Source organism: Rattus rattus, chromosome 6 (assembly GCF_011064425.1).
Source record: "Rattus rattus isolate New Zealand chromosome 6, Rrattus_CSIRO_v1, whole genome shotgun sequence".
Lineage (NCBI taxonomy): Eukaryota > Metazoa > Chordata > Mammalia > Rodentia > Muridae > Rattus > Rattus rattus.
The window spans coordinates 100117726-100133597 of NC_046159.1; the positions used below are offsets into that span (position 1 = coordinate 100117726).

The window sequence follows — 15872 nt, forward strand, 5'->3', positions numbered from 1 at the left end:
TGTTTCTTTCTGCAGGCACTCAGAGCTATGAGTTTTCCTCTTAGCACAGCTTTCATTGTGTCCCATAAGTTTGGGTATGTTGTACCTTCATTTTCATTAAATTCTAAGAAGTCTTTAACTTCTTTATTTCTTCATTTCTTCCTTGACCAGGTTATCATTGAGTAGAGCATTGTTCAACTTCCATGTATATGTAGGCGTTCTTCCCTCATTGTTATTGAAGACCAGCTTTAGTCTTGTTGGTGTGATAGGACAGATGGGATTATTTCTATCTTTCTGTTTCTGTTGAGGCCTGTTTTTTGACCAATTATATGGTCAATTTTGGAGAAAGTACCATGAGGTGCTGAGAAGAATGTATATCCTTTTGCTTTAGGATAGAATGTTCTATAAATATCTGTTAAGTCCATTTGGTTCATGACTTCCCTTAGTCTGTCTATGTCTCTGTTTAATTTCTGTTTCCATGACCTGTCCATTGATGAGAGTGGGGTGTTGAAATCTCCTACTATTATTGTGTGAGGTATAATGTGTGTTTTGAGCTTTAGTAAGGTTTCTTTTATGTATGTAGGTGCCCTTGTATTTGGAGCATAGATATTTAAGATTGAGAGTTCATCTTGGTGGATTTTTCCTTTGATGAATATGAAGTGTCCTTCCTTATCTTTTTTGATGACTTTTAATTGAAAATTGGTTTTATTCGATATTAGAATGGCTATTCCAGCTTGCTTCTTCTGACCATTTGCTTAGAAAGTTGTTTTCCAGCCTTTCACTCTGAGGTAGTGTCTGTCTTTGTCTCTGAGGTGTGTTTCCTGTAGGCAGCAGAATGCAGGGTCCTCATTGCGTATCCAGTTTGTTAATCTATGTCTTTTTATTGGGGAGTTGAGTCCATTGATGTTGAGAGATATTAAGGAATAGTGATTGTTGCTTCCTGTTATATTCATATTTGGATGTGAGATTATGTCTGTGTGCTTGAGAAAGTATTTTTTAAAAAAATAAATGATCAAGTAATGACTATGGCTATTTTATAAAGAAGGTGGTATTACAAATCATTTTAAGTTAGTAGTTACAAATCATTTAAGTTAGTAGTTACAAATCATTAGGCCTCACCAAGGCTCTGTTGTTGACAGTGAGATCAGTGTGATCTGACACTCATAACTTATTCCTGAATTTTAACATGTCTCCAACAACACCTCTCTCTCTCTCTCTCTCTCTCTCTCTCTCCTCTCTCTCTCTCTCCTCTCCCCTGTCCCTCCTTCCTGTCCCTCTCCCTCCCTCTCCTCCTGCTCTCGCTCTATGTGTATGTGTATCTTCGTGTACTCACTTGTGTGCACATGTGCACATATCTCTGCATATTCAGAAGCACACAAATGGAAGTATCCATTTGAAATAAGTACAGCAATGATTGTTTGCTGCCAAAGTCTTGATATGCCTAAAATTATGTAGAGGAAGAGACACCCACCTATCTTTGATGTAGTATAATACTTTATACATATTTTGTCTTATGTTAAACTTGTAGTTTGGAATGTAACTTACTCTTTGACCAGAATATTGGGAAATACTGTTTTTTAAAGTAACATTTAAGGACCATGTAGATACAACTTACATAGATCAAGTTTTCTAACATAATAAACTTATATCATATAACAGATATTTTTGTCATTTAAAAGTGAGAATATTTATAGTATTCTCATTATTTACTTCAAAACTTGTAACTTAAAACTTCTGTTTTAGAGTATAAAGAAGCTGTAGTCAAAGACTGGATTTGTATTTTCATTTGGGAATGTCAGAGCAGCGTCCAGGTCCATTTGAATCTCCTTTGTTTTGTAGGCCTATGAAGAGTACACCAGCAAGCTAGATGCCCTTCAGCAGAGAGAGCAGCAGCTGTTGGAATCCCTGGGTAATGGAGCAGACTTTTCTGTTTCTAGCTCTGCATCAATGGACACCGTTACATCTTCCTCCTCTTCTAGCCTTTCAGTGCTACCGTCATCTCTTTCAGTTTTTCAAACTCCCACAGATGTATCACGGAACAACCCCAAGTCACCACAGAAACCTATCGTTCGAGTCTTCCTGCCCAACAAACAGAGGACAGTGGTAAGTCAGTCTTCATCATCATCGTTTTGCTCTTTCTTTGTGTTGAACATTATTATCATTGTTTATTCAGAGCCATGCAAACAGAATTATCCGTTTTAAATAAGGATAGAAAAGACATGATTATTTTATGTCAATCTGTATAGTTACAGAGTTCTTTTTTCTTTTTAATTTTGTTTGTGTATTTGTGTACATGGTTTCACTATGTAGCCTTGTCTGGTCTGGAACTCACAATGTAATCCAGGCTGGCCTTTGACTAACAGAGATTGGCCTGCCTCTGCCTCTTCAAGTGACTGGATGTCAGTATGCCTAACTTATCAAGCTTCATTGGCACTTAAATGAAAGTACCAGCTAAGAGTCAGTCAGGAGACTGAAGAGATGGCTCAGTAGTTGAGAGCACTGGCTGCTTTTGCAGAGGTCCTTGGTTTAGTTCTCTGCTCTCTTATGTTGGACCACAACCCTCTATAATGACATTTTGAGGAGATTTGGTGCCCTCTTCTGGCTTCAAAGAATACTAGGCATACACATGGTGAACTAATGGACAGGCAGGCAAAACACTCATAAGTATAAAATAAAAACAAATACATATTTTTTAAGAGGCGGTCAGAATTTCAGTGTGCTGGTACTCTTTTCTTGTGTATGTAACTCCGAAAATTGTTGTCACAAGTGTCATTGTTTGAAACCGTATACCAGTAAGAAACATTTAAAGCAGAGAAATCTCCAAGTCCTCATAGAGGATCTTCAGTCTTCAAGTAAAGCCTTAATAAATAACATTTCTGACCTTAAACCAGTAGTTTCTTAATGTATATGGTTGCTTTTCTAATAAGATGTACATTACTATTTGTGTGTGTGTGTGTGTGTGTGCGCGCGCGCGTGGGTGCTCACAGAGACCAGAGACAACATTAGATCCTCATGGGCTGCAGTTATAGATAGTGACATGGATTCTGGGAACTGAACTCCGTCCCCTAGAAAAGCAGCAAGTATTCTTAACCACTGGTCAGTCTCTTCAACCCTGGATGGTTGCTTCTAACTTTAATTAAAAGAGTTAGAAATCTGCTAAAATCAAAGTAGTTTTTCTTTGTTTTCCCTGTGAGACAACAGAAATTCAAAAGTTGGTGTTTATCAGTGTTCCAAAATTCCTTTTGACTTAAAAAAAAAATGTTACTATAAAAGCATTTTGCCCTAGAGTCTAAAATTCCTGCATTAATGATCAGATTAGGAACCAGCCGAGTTGCCAACTACCTACATATTTTTGGATTTTGCCCTTAGAAAATACTGTTTTTAGGCTGGGCATAGTGGTGCATGCTTTTAATCACAGTATTTGGGAAGCATCAGCAAGCAGAGCTCTTTGTGTTCAAGACCAGCCAGAGCTACACAAAGAAACCATGTCTGGGGGGGAAAGGAAGAAAGAAAATGCTGTTTTCAAACACCGTTAATTATCCAGAGTGTATTTTTTTTCTTCCTTTTTATTTTTATTTTATTTTTCTTCCTTTGTATTTTATTTCTGCCTTTTCTTCCAGGAAGAACAGTTTGTAATAAAGCAAACTTGGGATTATTTAAGTTTTGTGCAGAATAAACTTAATTTCCAAAACAAATTCAGTCTCCTCCTCCTTCTCAAAAGCAGGAGTATAATGCAAAACCATTTGTAAATAGGAATTCTATCTCTGAAGCTTAAAAAGTTAATGGACACCCATCCCATCTCCGTCTTCGTGTTTTGTTGCTTATGCTTGTGAGCAGAACGTGGAAAACGTTGGGGCGGAGAGGTGACTTGGTGGATAGAAGCACTGGCTGCCTTTGCAGAGAACCTGGTTCTGTTCTCAGCACCCACAAGGCAGCACACAGCTGTCTGGATCTCTAGTTCCTGGGGACAGAGTAGTTTCTCTGTAAGCACCGCGTGTATGTGATGACATACACGCAGGCCAAACACCCAGAAACACAATTTTAAAATAAATATTTTTTTTAAAACAATGTGAAAAGAGTTTAGTGAGCTGGTTACACAATAACATGAATATTAACCTTGAGCAGATAACTTTTAAAAATAATTGATGTGACTTTGTTATACATACACTTTAATACATTTTAAAGGAATAGTATGATCATAATACACAAAGTTAAAATACCTCTAACACTGATCCAGCCATCTGTTTCAAAGTATTTTTTTTTTTGAGTGTGAAAAACAAGGACTTATTTGTTAATCTATTTCTCGTAACTCCAGGTCCCTAATGTCCATCAACAAGTAAATTATTAAGTTGGTCCTTCGTGTACATGCCTGTAACCCAGCACTTGGGACACTGAGGCAGGTCGGTCAGTGTAGCTTCATCCTGATCTTTGTGTGGAGCTCTAGGTTAGCTAGAGCCACAGAGTGAGACCCCCATCTTAAAGGTTTAAAAAGCTAAAAACAAAAAGTCAGGGGTATTTTAAAACAAATTGTGTAGGGCTGGGGAGATGGCTCGTCAGTTAAGAGCACTGTCCTTTTCCAGAAGACCCAGGTTCAATTCTTAGCACCCCCTAGTAACTCACAACTGTCTGTAACTCCTGTTCCAGGGGATCTGACTCCCTGACACATGCAGGCAAAATACCAATGTACATAAAAATAGATAAATTTAAAAAAAAAAACAAATTGTGGTGTATCTATATAAAGAACATACTTTACTACAAAAGCTACTAATATTCCCAATACCCAATATAGATGAGTCTCAAGAAAAGTGTGCTGAAGAGAAGGCAGACAAAAATAGATACATACTTTGTAATTTCATTTATATAAATTTCTAAAATGAACTCTTGGTTATATATGGTGGTGAATGCATATAATACCTGCATTTAGGAAGTGGTAGCAGGAGGATTAGGAGTTCAAAGCTATCCTTGGCTACATAGTTAAGTTTTATAAACAAAGGCAAATTTTTCTGTAGTGACGGAAAGATGTTTAGTATTTGTCTAGACATAGGATTAGGGAAGGAAGGAGATATTGCATTGACGTACAAGGAAACTTCAGAAGATTATGTATATGTTCATTATTGTAAATATTGTAATTGTTTTAGTTAGGATTTCTATTTCTGTAATACAACACTATGACCAAAAGCAAGCTGGGGAGGAAGGAGTTTATTTTGCTTGCACTTCCACATCACTGTTCATCATCAAAGAGGTCAGGGCAGGAACTTAAACAGGACAAGAACCTGGGGGCAGAAGCTGATCCACAGGCTGTGCATGGCTTCTGCTTACAGGCTTGCTCCCCATGGCTTATTTAGTGAGCCTTACTATAGACCTCAGGTTCACCAGCCAGGGTGGCACTACTCATAATTTACTGGGTCCTCCTAAGTCAATCACTAAATAAGAAAATGCCATAAAGGCTTGCCTATAGCCCAGTCATATGGAAACATTTCTTAATTAAAGTTCTCTCCTTTTAGGTGACTCTAGCTTGTGTGACAGAAAAGTATATGTGTAACCAGACAGTATATGTGTGTGTATGTACAATGTGTATAAACCTGGGTACTCCACATCACTGCATGTATGTATGTCCTTTATCCCTTATCTTACTCTTGTTTTATTACGGGACTTTAGAAATGCTGGTTGTCTTACTCAGCTTGTTTGTTCTTATTTTCTCTTATTATTACTATTTTAGATGCTTGCTTATATTCTAATGAGAGGGGAGTTATGGGCTTGATTTGGGTGTGTGGGAAAGTGGGAAGGAGCTGGGGGAGGGGGAACAAATCAGAATATATTATATGAAAAAATTACTTTCAATAAAAAAGGAAGAATGCTGGTAGTCCTAGAAATAATAAGATAGATTTTAAAGAAAACAATTAAGGACAAGGAGAGATGTATTTAAAATCTACTTCACAAAACAATTAGAATACTAAGTATTGTATTTGAACAGTCCTTTGTCGGTTACCCATTTCTGGTTTTGTTTTTTTAAGATGAGGTCTGTATCCCATGCTGATCTTGTACTTAAGATCTTTCTACCTCTGCTTCCTCAAGTGTTGGGATAACAGGTTATCCCAGCATGCAAAGCCTAGATGTCATTCTTAATATAATATTACAGGTCGGTCCTGTAAAAAAATATATACTCTTTTTGAAGACACTTAAAGGCTTTATTATATTTTTAGCAACACGGGATATCCAAAAATACAAATTCTCTGAACATACTGCAATTAAAATAAAAATGAATACCAATAGAAAAACTTTCTTTTAGAATTGCAGTCACTTCTCAACAGACTAAAAATTTCTAAGGGAAATTAAAAAGTATTTTTATGAATAATGAAAATATTGCATGAAATAGGACAGGATATACAAAAGGCAACATATAAAATTTGCATTTTAATAATTTATATGAGTTTTTGAAACACCTGGCTTTGAACAAGAAATAAGACGAAGATCAAAGTAATAATCATAATAATGACCCAGTTGCTGTACAGTTATCGATTTTTTTTTTTTTGGTTCTTTTTTTTTTTTTTTTTTCGAGCTGGGGACCCGAACCCAGGGGCCTTGCGCTTCTAGGTAGCGCTCTACCACTGAGCTAAATCCCCCAGCCCCAGTTATCGATTTTTAAATTGCATGGAATAAAGGTCTGAGGGAGTGGCTCAGGAGATAAAAGCGTTTGTTGCTCAAGTGTGAGCTGGAGGACTGGTGGGTCAGAGACCCAGAACCCTTAAGGATGAACCAGCACTGTGGCTGCCCGTCTTCTCATTGCCCAGAAGATGGAAAATGGACCCCTAATGCAAGCTCACCAGCTAAATTAGCAGGAATCATCATCGTGCTTTCTTTTTTGCAAGTTACCTTGCTTCAAAAAATAATATGGTGAGCAGTTAAGAAAGATTCAACGTGAACTTTGGGCCTCTACACAAACATGTACTTATGACATGAACATATTTATGCACACACGCGCGCGCGCAGACACATACACACAATTGCTATGACTAGGACTGAGGCAGTAACTCAGATGGAGTATTTGCCTATTTATATTCTGGGTTTGATCTCCAGTAGTACTAAAAGTAAAATTTTATAACTTGGGGGTTGGGGATTTAGCTCAGTGGGGTTGGGGATTTAGCTCAGTCGTAGAGCACTTGCCTAGCAAGCACAAGGCCCTGGGTTTGGTCCCCAGCTCCGAAAAAAAAAAAAAAAAAAAAAAGAAATACTCATAAAAATTTATAACTTGAAGTATAAAATTAAGAAACAGAATGGATTCTTGGGTCTGGAATATATATATAGCGCAGAGGTAGAGCTTTTATCTAGCATGTGTGAGGTCCTACGTTTGATTCTCAGCAAAATACACACACACACACACACACACACACACACACACACACACACACACACACACACACACGAAATAGAAAATTCTAGGAAGTGTTGGAGGACATGAAGGTAAGAGGAACATCTATTAGGGTAGAGATGCAGGAGAATGAGAGGGGAAATTGGTGGTGGAGGTGATCAAGACATTTGTAGAAATTGTCAGAAAATAAATTTCTTTTTTAAAAATGGAAGAAGCCTTGTAGCTGCTGAAAATTCTGTTTGTTTCTGCAACTGAGGCCCTAGAAATTGGACTGTGACATATGCATCATAAAAGGCATATAAGTTTTATTTGATGTTAACATTGTTATATGTATGTGAAGTCATAAAAGGTGAGAACCCAGTAAGTAGGTAGGCATGACAAGGTATATACCATTTCAAGAAAGAATGTTATAAAACTGTGGGAAGGCAACAGATGGGCTTTCTAGTGGCAGTAAATTATAAAACGATAAATATGTAAGGAAAATTAATAGAAGATGCAGTTTATTCTCATAAATTATGAATGTTCCTCATGTCATAAAGCTTTGGATTCTCTTACTGTTTCATATCAGAAGTTGCCCTTTACATCAAATAAAGAAAACTGTGATGTTTCTGTTTGTTTGACTGCTAGTCGGATCCTTTCGATCATTTATTTTCTTCATTTTCATGAACATATATAGTATACTTGGAGCATATTTCTCTTACACTCTACTTCTTACCTTGTTTGGGATGTGTGAGTAGGTGGGTTTATGTTCATGTGTGTACATATACACATACATATACATGTGGGCATGCATGCGGAGACCAGAGGACATCCTGAGGTGTTGTTTTTTTGAGATGGGGTCTCTCACTGGCCTGGAACTCAGCATATAGGGTAAGCTGGCCGGCCAGCAGCAAGCCCTCAAGACCCACTTTTCCCTGCCTTCCCAGTACACATGCTACTACATCCAATTTCTTTGTTTGTTAATTTATTGAGACAGAAGTTCTAAGCCTTTCTAGCAGTGAAAGGCTTCTCTTATCCTTAGGGACATTTTCTAACTGATTAACCTATTTTAGTTTGATTAGCACCATAGTTTAATAGTAAAAGATACAACCTTGGGGTTGGGGATTTAGCTCAGTGGTAGAACGCTTGCCTGGCAAGCGCAAGGCCCTGGGTTCGGTCCCCAGCTCCGAAAAAAAGAAAAGAAAAAAAAAAAGATACAACCTTTGTAAATGGCCCTGGTTCTTAGTAAGTTAAATTCAATTTGTCTAGGAAGCACTTTAATTCTAACATTGTCTATACTCTGAAGTTTTTTTTAGAGTATAAGGGTCTTCTTATTTTAGTAAGACTGTGTTGTAAGCATAGCGTATCACAGTTTTCCTTAACAAAGTAATTGGTCTAACAGAGCCAAAAAAGATTCAACATCAAGATTAATTGTCATAAAATCAAAAAGCTATGTCTTAGTCAGGGTTATTATTGGTGTGATGAAACACCATGACCAAAAGCAACTTGGAGAGGGGTTTATTCAGCTAACACTTCCACAGTACTGCTCATCATTGAAGGAAGTCAAGACAGGAACTCAAAACGGCAAGAACCTAAAGGCTGGAGCTGATACAAAGACCATAGAGGGGTGCTGCTGCCAACTGGCTTACTCCTCATGGTTTCCTCAGTCAGCTTTCTATCAGACCCCATGACCATTAGTCCAGGGGTGGCACCACACACAATATACTAGACTCTCTCCCACCAATTACTAGTTAAGAGAATGTCTTACAGGTTTCAGTCTTATAGAATCACTTTTTTCAACTGAGGTTCCCTTCTCAGATGATTGTAGTTTGTGTTAGGCCAACCCTGGCTGGCCTAGAACTCACAGAGCTAGATCCTCCTGCTTTTGCTTCCCAAGTGCTTGGATTAAAGGTGTGCACTACCACACCCAGCCATAGTTTCAATGATAATATTAAACTGTGCCTATTATTTCTAAACACAGGTCCTACCTAGTAGCTTAAAGTGATTGAAGTGACTGTAGTGATAATCTTATATTACCTAAAACTCCTCCTTCTGACCTCCCTAATAAAAGCTGAACTCCCTGTAATCTTGCCGCTTCTCTTTAGTCTTGCAAATTTGCCAAGTAGATGAGGCATAGGAAGGGCTAAACAATAGGATTAACTATCTGCCTTGTCCTCTCCTCCCAATGTTATCTGTACTTCTCCTTATATTAGCACTATTCTATCAGTAGATATTGATATCAGTGTTCAAGGGGATGTGTCCAGTTGGCACACTCTTAACTCCAGTAAAAACAGGAGCATCTCTCAACCAATGTCATGTCTCACTTCAAGTAAAACTCAGGTACAGTTTAGGAGGTTATATATCTAGTCCTGGACCTGTTAATATCATAAGGAATCAAGCCACTGATTAACAGCTGTATCATCTGTTACCAGAAAAAGCTGTTGATAGCCTCAATAGTAATAAGAGAGTCTAAAGAAGGGCAAGTTCCCAGATATAGACACTAGAGAAGTAAATATCAAATATCAGATTAATGCCTGTCTGTCACTGTGCATGCCTGCCTACCTCCCCTACACACCTCATCTGTCTGTCTGTCTGTCTGTCTGTCTGTGATGGTGGTGCATATGCATGTGTGTCTACCTTCGAGTGCATGCACTTATAAAGATCAGGAAAAAGTGGCAATTGTCTTTGTCACTGGCCACCTTGTTTTGAGACCGGCTCCCTCTTGCGAACCTAGACCTTAATCTTTTTGTCAGATCAGCTGGCCAGTGACAGCCCTCCCCCAGGTCCACACTGCTACACTCAGCTTTTTAGTGGGTACTGAGGACCCAACTCAGATCCTCGTGTTTGTGCAGCAAAAACTTTACCCACTGGGCTATCTCCCCAGCCTCCCCATATATCCTAAGACATTTTCTTCTGCTTTATTTAGAGTCTATAAGACATCTCTTAATAACCATCAGTGTAACCAAAGATTTATACGGCTTTCACCTTTGGTCAAAATGGATTTTACATTTAGACATAGTAGCATATACCAGTCTTGCTTACAACAGTTGTGAGGCTGACGTAGGAAGACCTAGAGAACCAGACTAGCCTGGGCTACAATAGGCACTTTCTCAAAAAACAACAGCAAATTTTTATTTTACTTTGAGTGTTGACCTCTAAGTATTTTCAGTGGTGGAACCACTATATTGGTGTGTGCATATATATGTGTATGTAATTTTAATCAAAGACTTACATGTCTTTTTTTCTTTGTTTCTTTCTCTCTCTCTCTCTCTTTTTTTTTTTTTTTTTTTTTTTTTTGTTTTTTTTTTTTGTTTTTTGTTTTTTTTGAGACACAGTCTGTATCTTAGTTAGGGTTTTACTGCTGTAAACAGACACCATGACCAAGGCAGCTCTTATAAAAACAACATTTAGTTGGGACTGGCTTACAGGTTCAGAGGTTCGTACCATTATCATCATGGCAGTGTCCAGGCAGGCATGGTACAGGCAGAGCTGAGAGTTCTACATCTTCATCTGAAGTCGGCTAGTGGATTTACTGACTCTCAGGCAGCTAGGACAAGGGTATTAGAGCCCACACCCACAAGGCCACACCTCCCAACAGTGCCATTCCCTGGGCCAAGCATATATAAGCATCACAGTCCATGTAGTCCTGACTGCCCTGGAATCTATGTAGACCAGATACCTCACAGACTGACCTTAACCTCACAGAGATCCTGCTGCCTCCGCCACTGAAGTGGGATTAAACTCACGCACCACCACAACTGGCCTTAATCCATTTTCTTTAAGTTGGTAAAATAATATTACTAGTTACAATTTCCTTTGACTAATGAGTAAAGGAATCCATATAATATTTTAAAGGTGTTATAAAGTAAATAGCTGAGCTTTAAGAAATGATTTGAGAGAAAACCTCCTTCCTTTACCTCTTGCATGTCTTCATATCATAGGTGCCCGCAAGATGTGGTGTTACAGTCCGAGACAGTCTAAAGAAAGCCCTGATGATGAGGGGTCTCATCCCAGAGTGCTGTGCTGTTTACAGAGTTCAGGACGGGTATGCTTTGTATGTGTGTGTCACTTTCTTTGAAAAGAAATTAGACATAAGCTTTGAGTAGTCTTTATCCAAACCTCTGAGGGAATTAGCTCAAGGACTGGAAAGGTGGCTCAGTACCCACACGGCAGCTCATAGCATCTGTAATTCTAGTTCCAGGGGCTCTAAAACCATCTGGTCTCCTCAGGTATACATGAGACTTATGCAGGCAAAACACCCATATACATCAGAGAGAGGGAGAATATTTTTTACTAAAAGATTTAAAATATCAACTTAAAAATTGTACTAATACTACTCTTAAAGAAATCTCGAAAGCTATTGATAATTTGTGCACTTATATTGTTTATTCCTGTGACAGATGCCTTTATTAGAGATTATAATTTCTGTAATTTGTGAACAATTAGAACAGCAGGTCTCAACCTAGGGAGTCAAACAGTCCTTTCACAGGGGTTGTCTAAAATCACCGAAAATATATGTATTTCCAGTATGATTCATAGCAGTAGAAAAATTACACCTATGAGTAGCAACAAAAATAATTTTACAGTTGGGGATCACCACGATATGAGAACTATTTCAAGGGTCATAGCATTAGGAAGGTTGAGAACCATTACAGTAGAATGTGATTTGTTTAGATAGTCTGCATTTCTATAGTCTTCCTTTTTAAATACAAGCTCATAGTTCTACAAAAGTGTATAAAATCTCTTTTATATTAAAGCATCTTTTCATAAAGTAATATTGTTCTAAATAATTATGTTTGAATCTACATCTTGAGGCATGTTGTTCCCTGGATGGTCTTGTTCTCTGAATTGGATAAGTTTGTTTGTTTGTTTTCATTTGTTTGTTTATTTGTTTTTTAAAACCCCAGGAACAATTTGGTTTTGACTGTTGTAGGTTTTTCTGGACCAACTTAAGAGTGAATATATTTATACTGCTCTTTGTTTGACATTTATTAAAGTTTAAACCTAAAAATTAAGACTGAAATTTCTATTGTTTGAAAATATTGGGGGTTGGGGATTTAGCTCAGTGGTAGAACACTTGCCTAGCAAGCGCAAGGCCCTGGGTTCGGTCCCCAGCTCTGAAAAAAAAAAAAAAAGAAAAGAAAAGAAAATATTGGGGTAGAGTAATCAAGAAAGGATTTCTCCTACATTTTTTTCAGAGAGAAGAAACCAATTGGCTGGGACACTGATATTTCCTGGCTTACTGGAGAGGAGTTACATGTTGAAGTACTAGAGAATGTTCCACTTACAACCCACAACTTTGTATGTATCTATTCATATTTGAATTGTCAAAACTGGTTAGTTTCTTTTGAATTTTTTATTTAGGGAATATGAAATACAGATGAATAATTTTGTGGTTGATAATTGGCCTAAGTTCTGTTCTTTAAAATACTGTATTTAGAGAGTTTTTATTGATATTTATTCTTTCTTTATAATTTAAAAAACATATACTATGTCCCTTAAAAGAACAAATAAAAACCAAAAAAAAATTAGTCTGATATAAAAGACTATCTATCTAGTAAAATAAAATTTTCCTACAAGTCGTCATTTGTATAAATGAGTAGCTAATAGCTTAGTTATCTCTGTTCACAAATGCATGGCGGTAAGCACAGCTGACTTATTTCTCTCTTGCTTACTTCCCATCCCTCTCTCTCTTAAGTGAAAAATGGGGTCCTGCTGTGTGATATTCTCCCTTTTTCCTTTTCTCCTCAATGGGACTTGTGTTTCCGTACACCTAGCTTTGTTCTTGTAATGATTGCCTAGCAGCCTTTGAGGATAGAATCTGAGGCCTTCTCTCTGTTTTTATCTTTATAACATATCATATGTAGAGTTAGACTGCCTGTATCTTGACATGCATATTGTTTCCAAAGATTAAGGGGATGGATGGGAAAGGAGCATAGTTGGATATCGAGCTCTCCTTGAGACTTTGTCTTGTTTTTTGCCTTTGATAAAACCTAGCTTAAGTTTGTCACCAGCCAGCAACAGACTCCTAACCACTCCCCACTCAACTAATACATCTTTAGATATACTTAAATTCTGTTCTTAACTAAGCAGAAGCTATGGCCAGAAGAAATAATTTTTTTGGTCCGTCTTTATTCACAAAGTTATCTTTCAGACATGGTTTACATAAAATCCATACTCAGATGCATAGCCTACCTTTTACCCTTCCGTTGTTCTGCTCTCTTCTCTATTTCTCTTACTCTCCTCTTCATCCCACCCCCACCCCACACAGGTAGGTACATGTGCATGCGTTCGTGTGTGTGTGTGTGTGTGTGTGTGTGTGTGTGTGTGTGTGTGTGTGTGTGTGTGTTTCCTGAGATAATGGTAGCAGTGCTAAAGATGCTTAGTTTGGCAGTTAAATAGATCAAAAGAGGTATTTCTCACTTCTGTATAATCACAGGCAAATGGAAAAGGAAGAAAGCTAGAAACAAAGCATTTGCTTTTTCTCACATGCTTTCTCAAGTGATGGGGAAACTGAAGAAAGCACACCCCACTGTGTAAAAGTTCCTGGAAGGCCAGAATGGATTATGTACCAGACTAATTCTTAATAGCTGTTGATTAATATTTTTTGAAAATAGAATTTTAAGTCGGTATAGTGGCACACACCTTTAAACCTAGCACTGGGAAGCAGAGACATGCAAATGACTAGGAATTCAAGGACAGCCTTGTCTACATGGTAAGCCCTATCTCAAAAAACTAGAGTTTTAGAGCAGACCTGCTTTTCTATACCTGGAACCCTCCACTTGGGAGGCAGAAGCAAGGGGCTGGTTGAAAGTTCAAGACCAACTTCTGTCACAGAAAACATTTAAACAAAAACATGAAATTGTAATAAATGATATAAAATTATAAGCTATGCTTGATGTAAGTGCTATTATGTAGGTTTAGGTATATATTAGGTCATCATAAAAGGATACATTATTTATTGATTGTGGTTTTTAAAAAATGAAATCCAAGATGATTGAAAATACAAAAAGTCATCCTTGCTATCAGCATTCTGAAATAGCCATTGTTGGAAGTCTCTCTGTTATATATTTTTCTGCCTATTGCTTACTGCAGGGCGTATACACTTCATATAATTTCTCCCTCGGGAACAGAGAGTCCCCTTAGTACAGTGCAGTTTCTTTGATCCATGTTGTACATTAAAAGTCCTGATAAATTTTTAATACTTTTGAGCATTTATTTATTTTGTAATATGAAGAAGCTAATCTGAAAGGCAAATGGAAAAGGAGGAAAGCTAGAAACAACAGTATTTAACAGTATTTAACTTTTAACAGTATGTTCAAGTCTGAAGGCAGAAGTTTTCTTTCCTATTACCCAAATTTCAGATCTAAACTTTTAAAAAGTTGCTAAATTTAACAGTATAACAAGCAATTCACTAAGTAATTCTGTGGTCAGAATAAAATTGCGGTATAGATTTCGTGTAGCAATTGATAATTTTAATAGTTTCTATTTTAAGCCCTGGGTGATTATTTTCATATCACTAAATATCTTTTGCCATGATTTCTTGCTTTAGCAACTTAAGACCTCACATGCTTATTGCTGGTTCCATTAGGAGTAACTCGTTTGCAGGATTCTGCCTTCTCTCCCTCTTCTCTTCCATCTCGCTGCTGTTCTGTTTGAGAACTGAGGTTGAATAAGTCTATATCTTTGTTTCTTCTACTGTCAGCACTAGCTTTCCTTAGCTTCCTTCTTTGGGTAGGAATTGAATGATAGCCTTGGGTTTCCTTCCTTTTACCTCTAGCTCTTCTTTTTGTATTTTTACTTCCTTTATGCTGTCAAGCTTGAAATCAGTTATTCTTTTTAATTCAGTTGTTTAAATTTTTTTGAGACTTTCATGCACAAGTCCCTTAGAGTGTTACTTGTTGTCCATTTGAAGTTGGATAACATATCAGGGTCTCAATTCTTTTATTTGTTTTATTGTCCTGATTTCTGAGTTTTTATGTTGACTATTAAGATGGGATAGTATTTCAAATCCTGTGGTTTTAATATTGCATTTTGATGTGTGACTTTTTACGATATAAATATACTAAAAATTGCTATTTTAAGTAAGTGAGTGAATGTGTTGTTTATAAAAAGGATTCTTGCAAGTATCTGAAACCATGTATGATTTTCACTTTCCAGGTACGGAAAACTTTTTTCACCTTAGCATTTTGTGACTTTTGCCGAAAGCTGCTTTTCCAGGGTTTCCGCTGTCAAACATGTGGTTATAAGTTTCACCAGCGTTGTAGTACAGAGGTTCCACTGATGTGTGTTAATTATGACCAACTTGAGTAAGTAATCCACAAAGAACCTCTTTACTATTACTTTATAGTTAAATTTTCATAATGTGGAATTAGTGTACTTTGAAAATCATGAGAGACGTTTTGCCCAATGTAACTGTTAAAGAATTTTTAAAGTAACAAATAGTCCAAGCAGCTCTTCTCTCTCAGAGAGGTGAGCACTGGCTCTGGGGCATATAAAACTTTTATTTCATGTGCTTTTTAAGTAACAACTACTAGTCCTTAGG

General features: G+C 37.3%; 1 protein-coding gene across 3 annotated transcripts in view; it reads left to right on the forward strand.

Moving 5' to 3' along the window:
• The window catches only part of Braf (B-Raf proto-oncogene, serine/threonine kinase), a 131349-nt gene that overhangs the window by 60219 nt on the left and 55258 nt on the right, over positions 1-15872 (forward strand). For 2 of the 3 annotated variants that reach the window (XM_032906694.1, XM_032906696.1), the window contains exons 3-6: positions 1819-2082; positions 11269-11372; positions 12526-12628; positions 15488-15636. In XM_032906694.1, the coding sequence (XP_032762585.1) occupies positions 1819-2082; positions 11269-11372; positions 12526-12628; positions 15488-15636 (620 nt within the window). The remainder of the gene's footprint in view (positions 1-1818; positions 2083-11268; positions 11373-12525; positions 12629-15487; positions 15637-15872) is intronic. The other variant, XM_032906693.1, reaches the window with a different exon arrangement.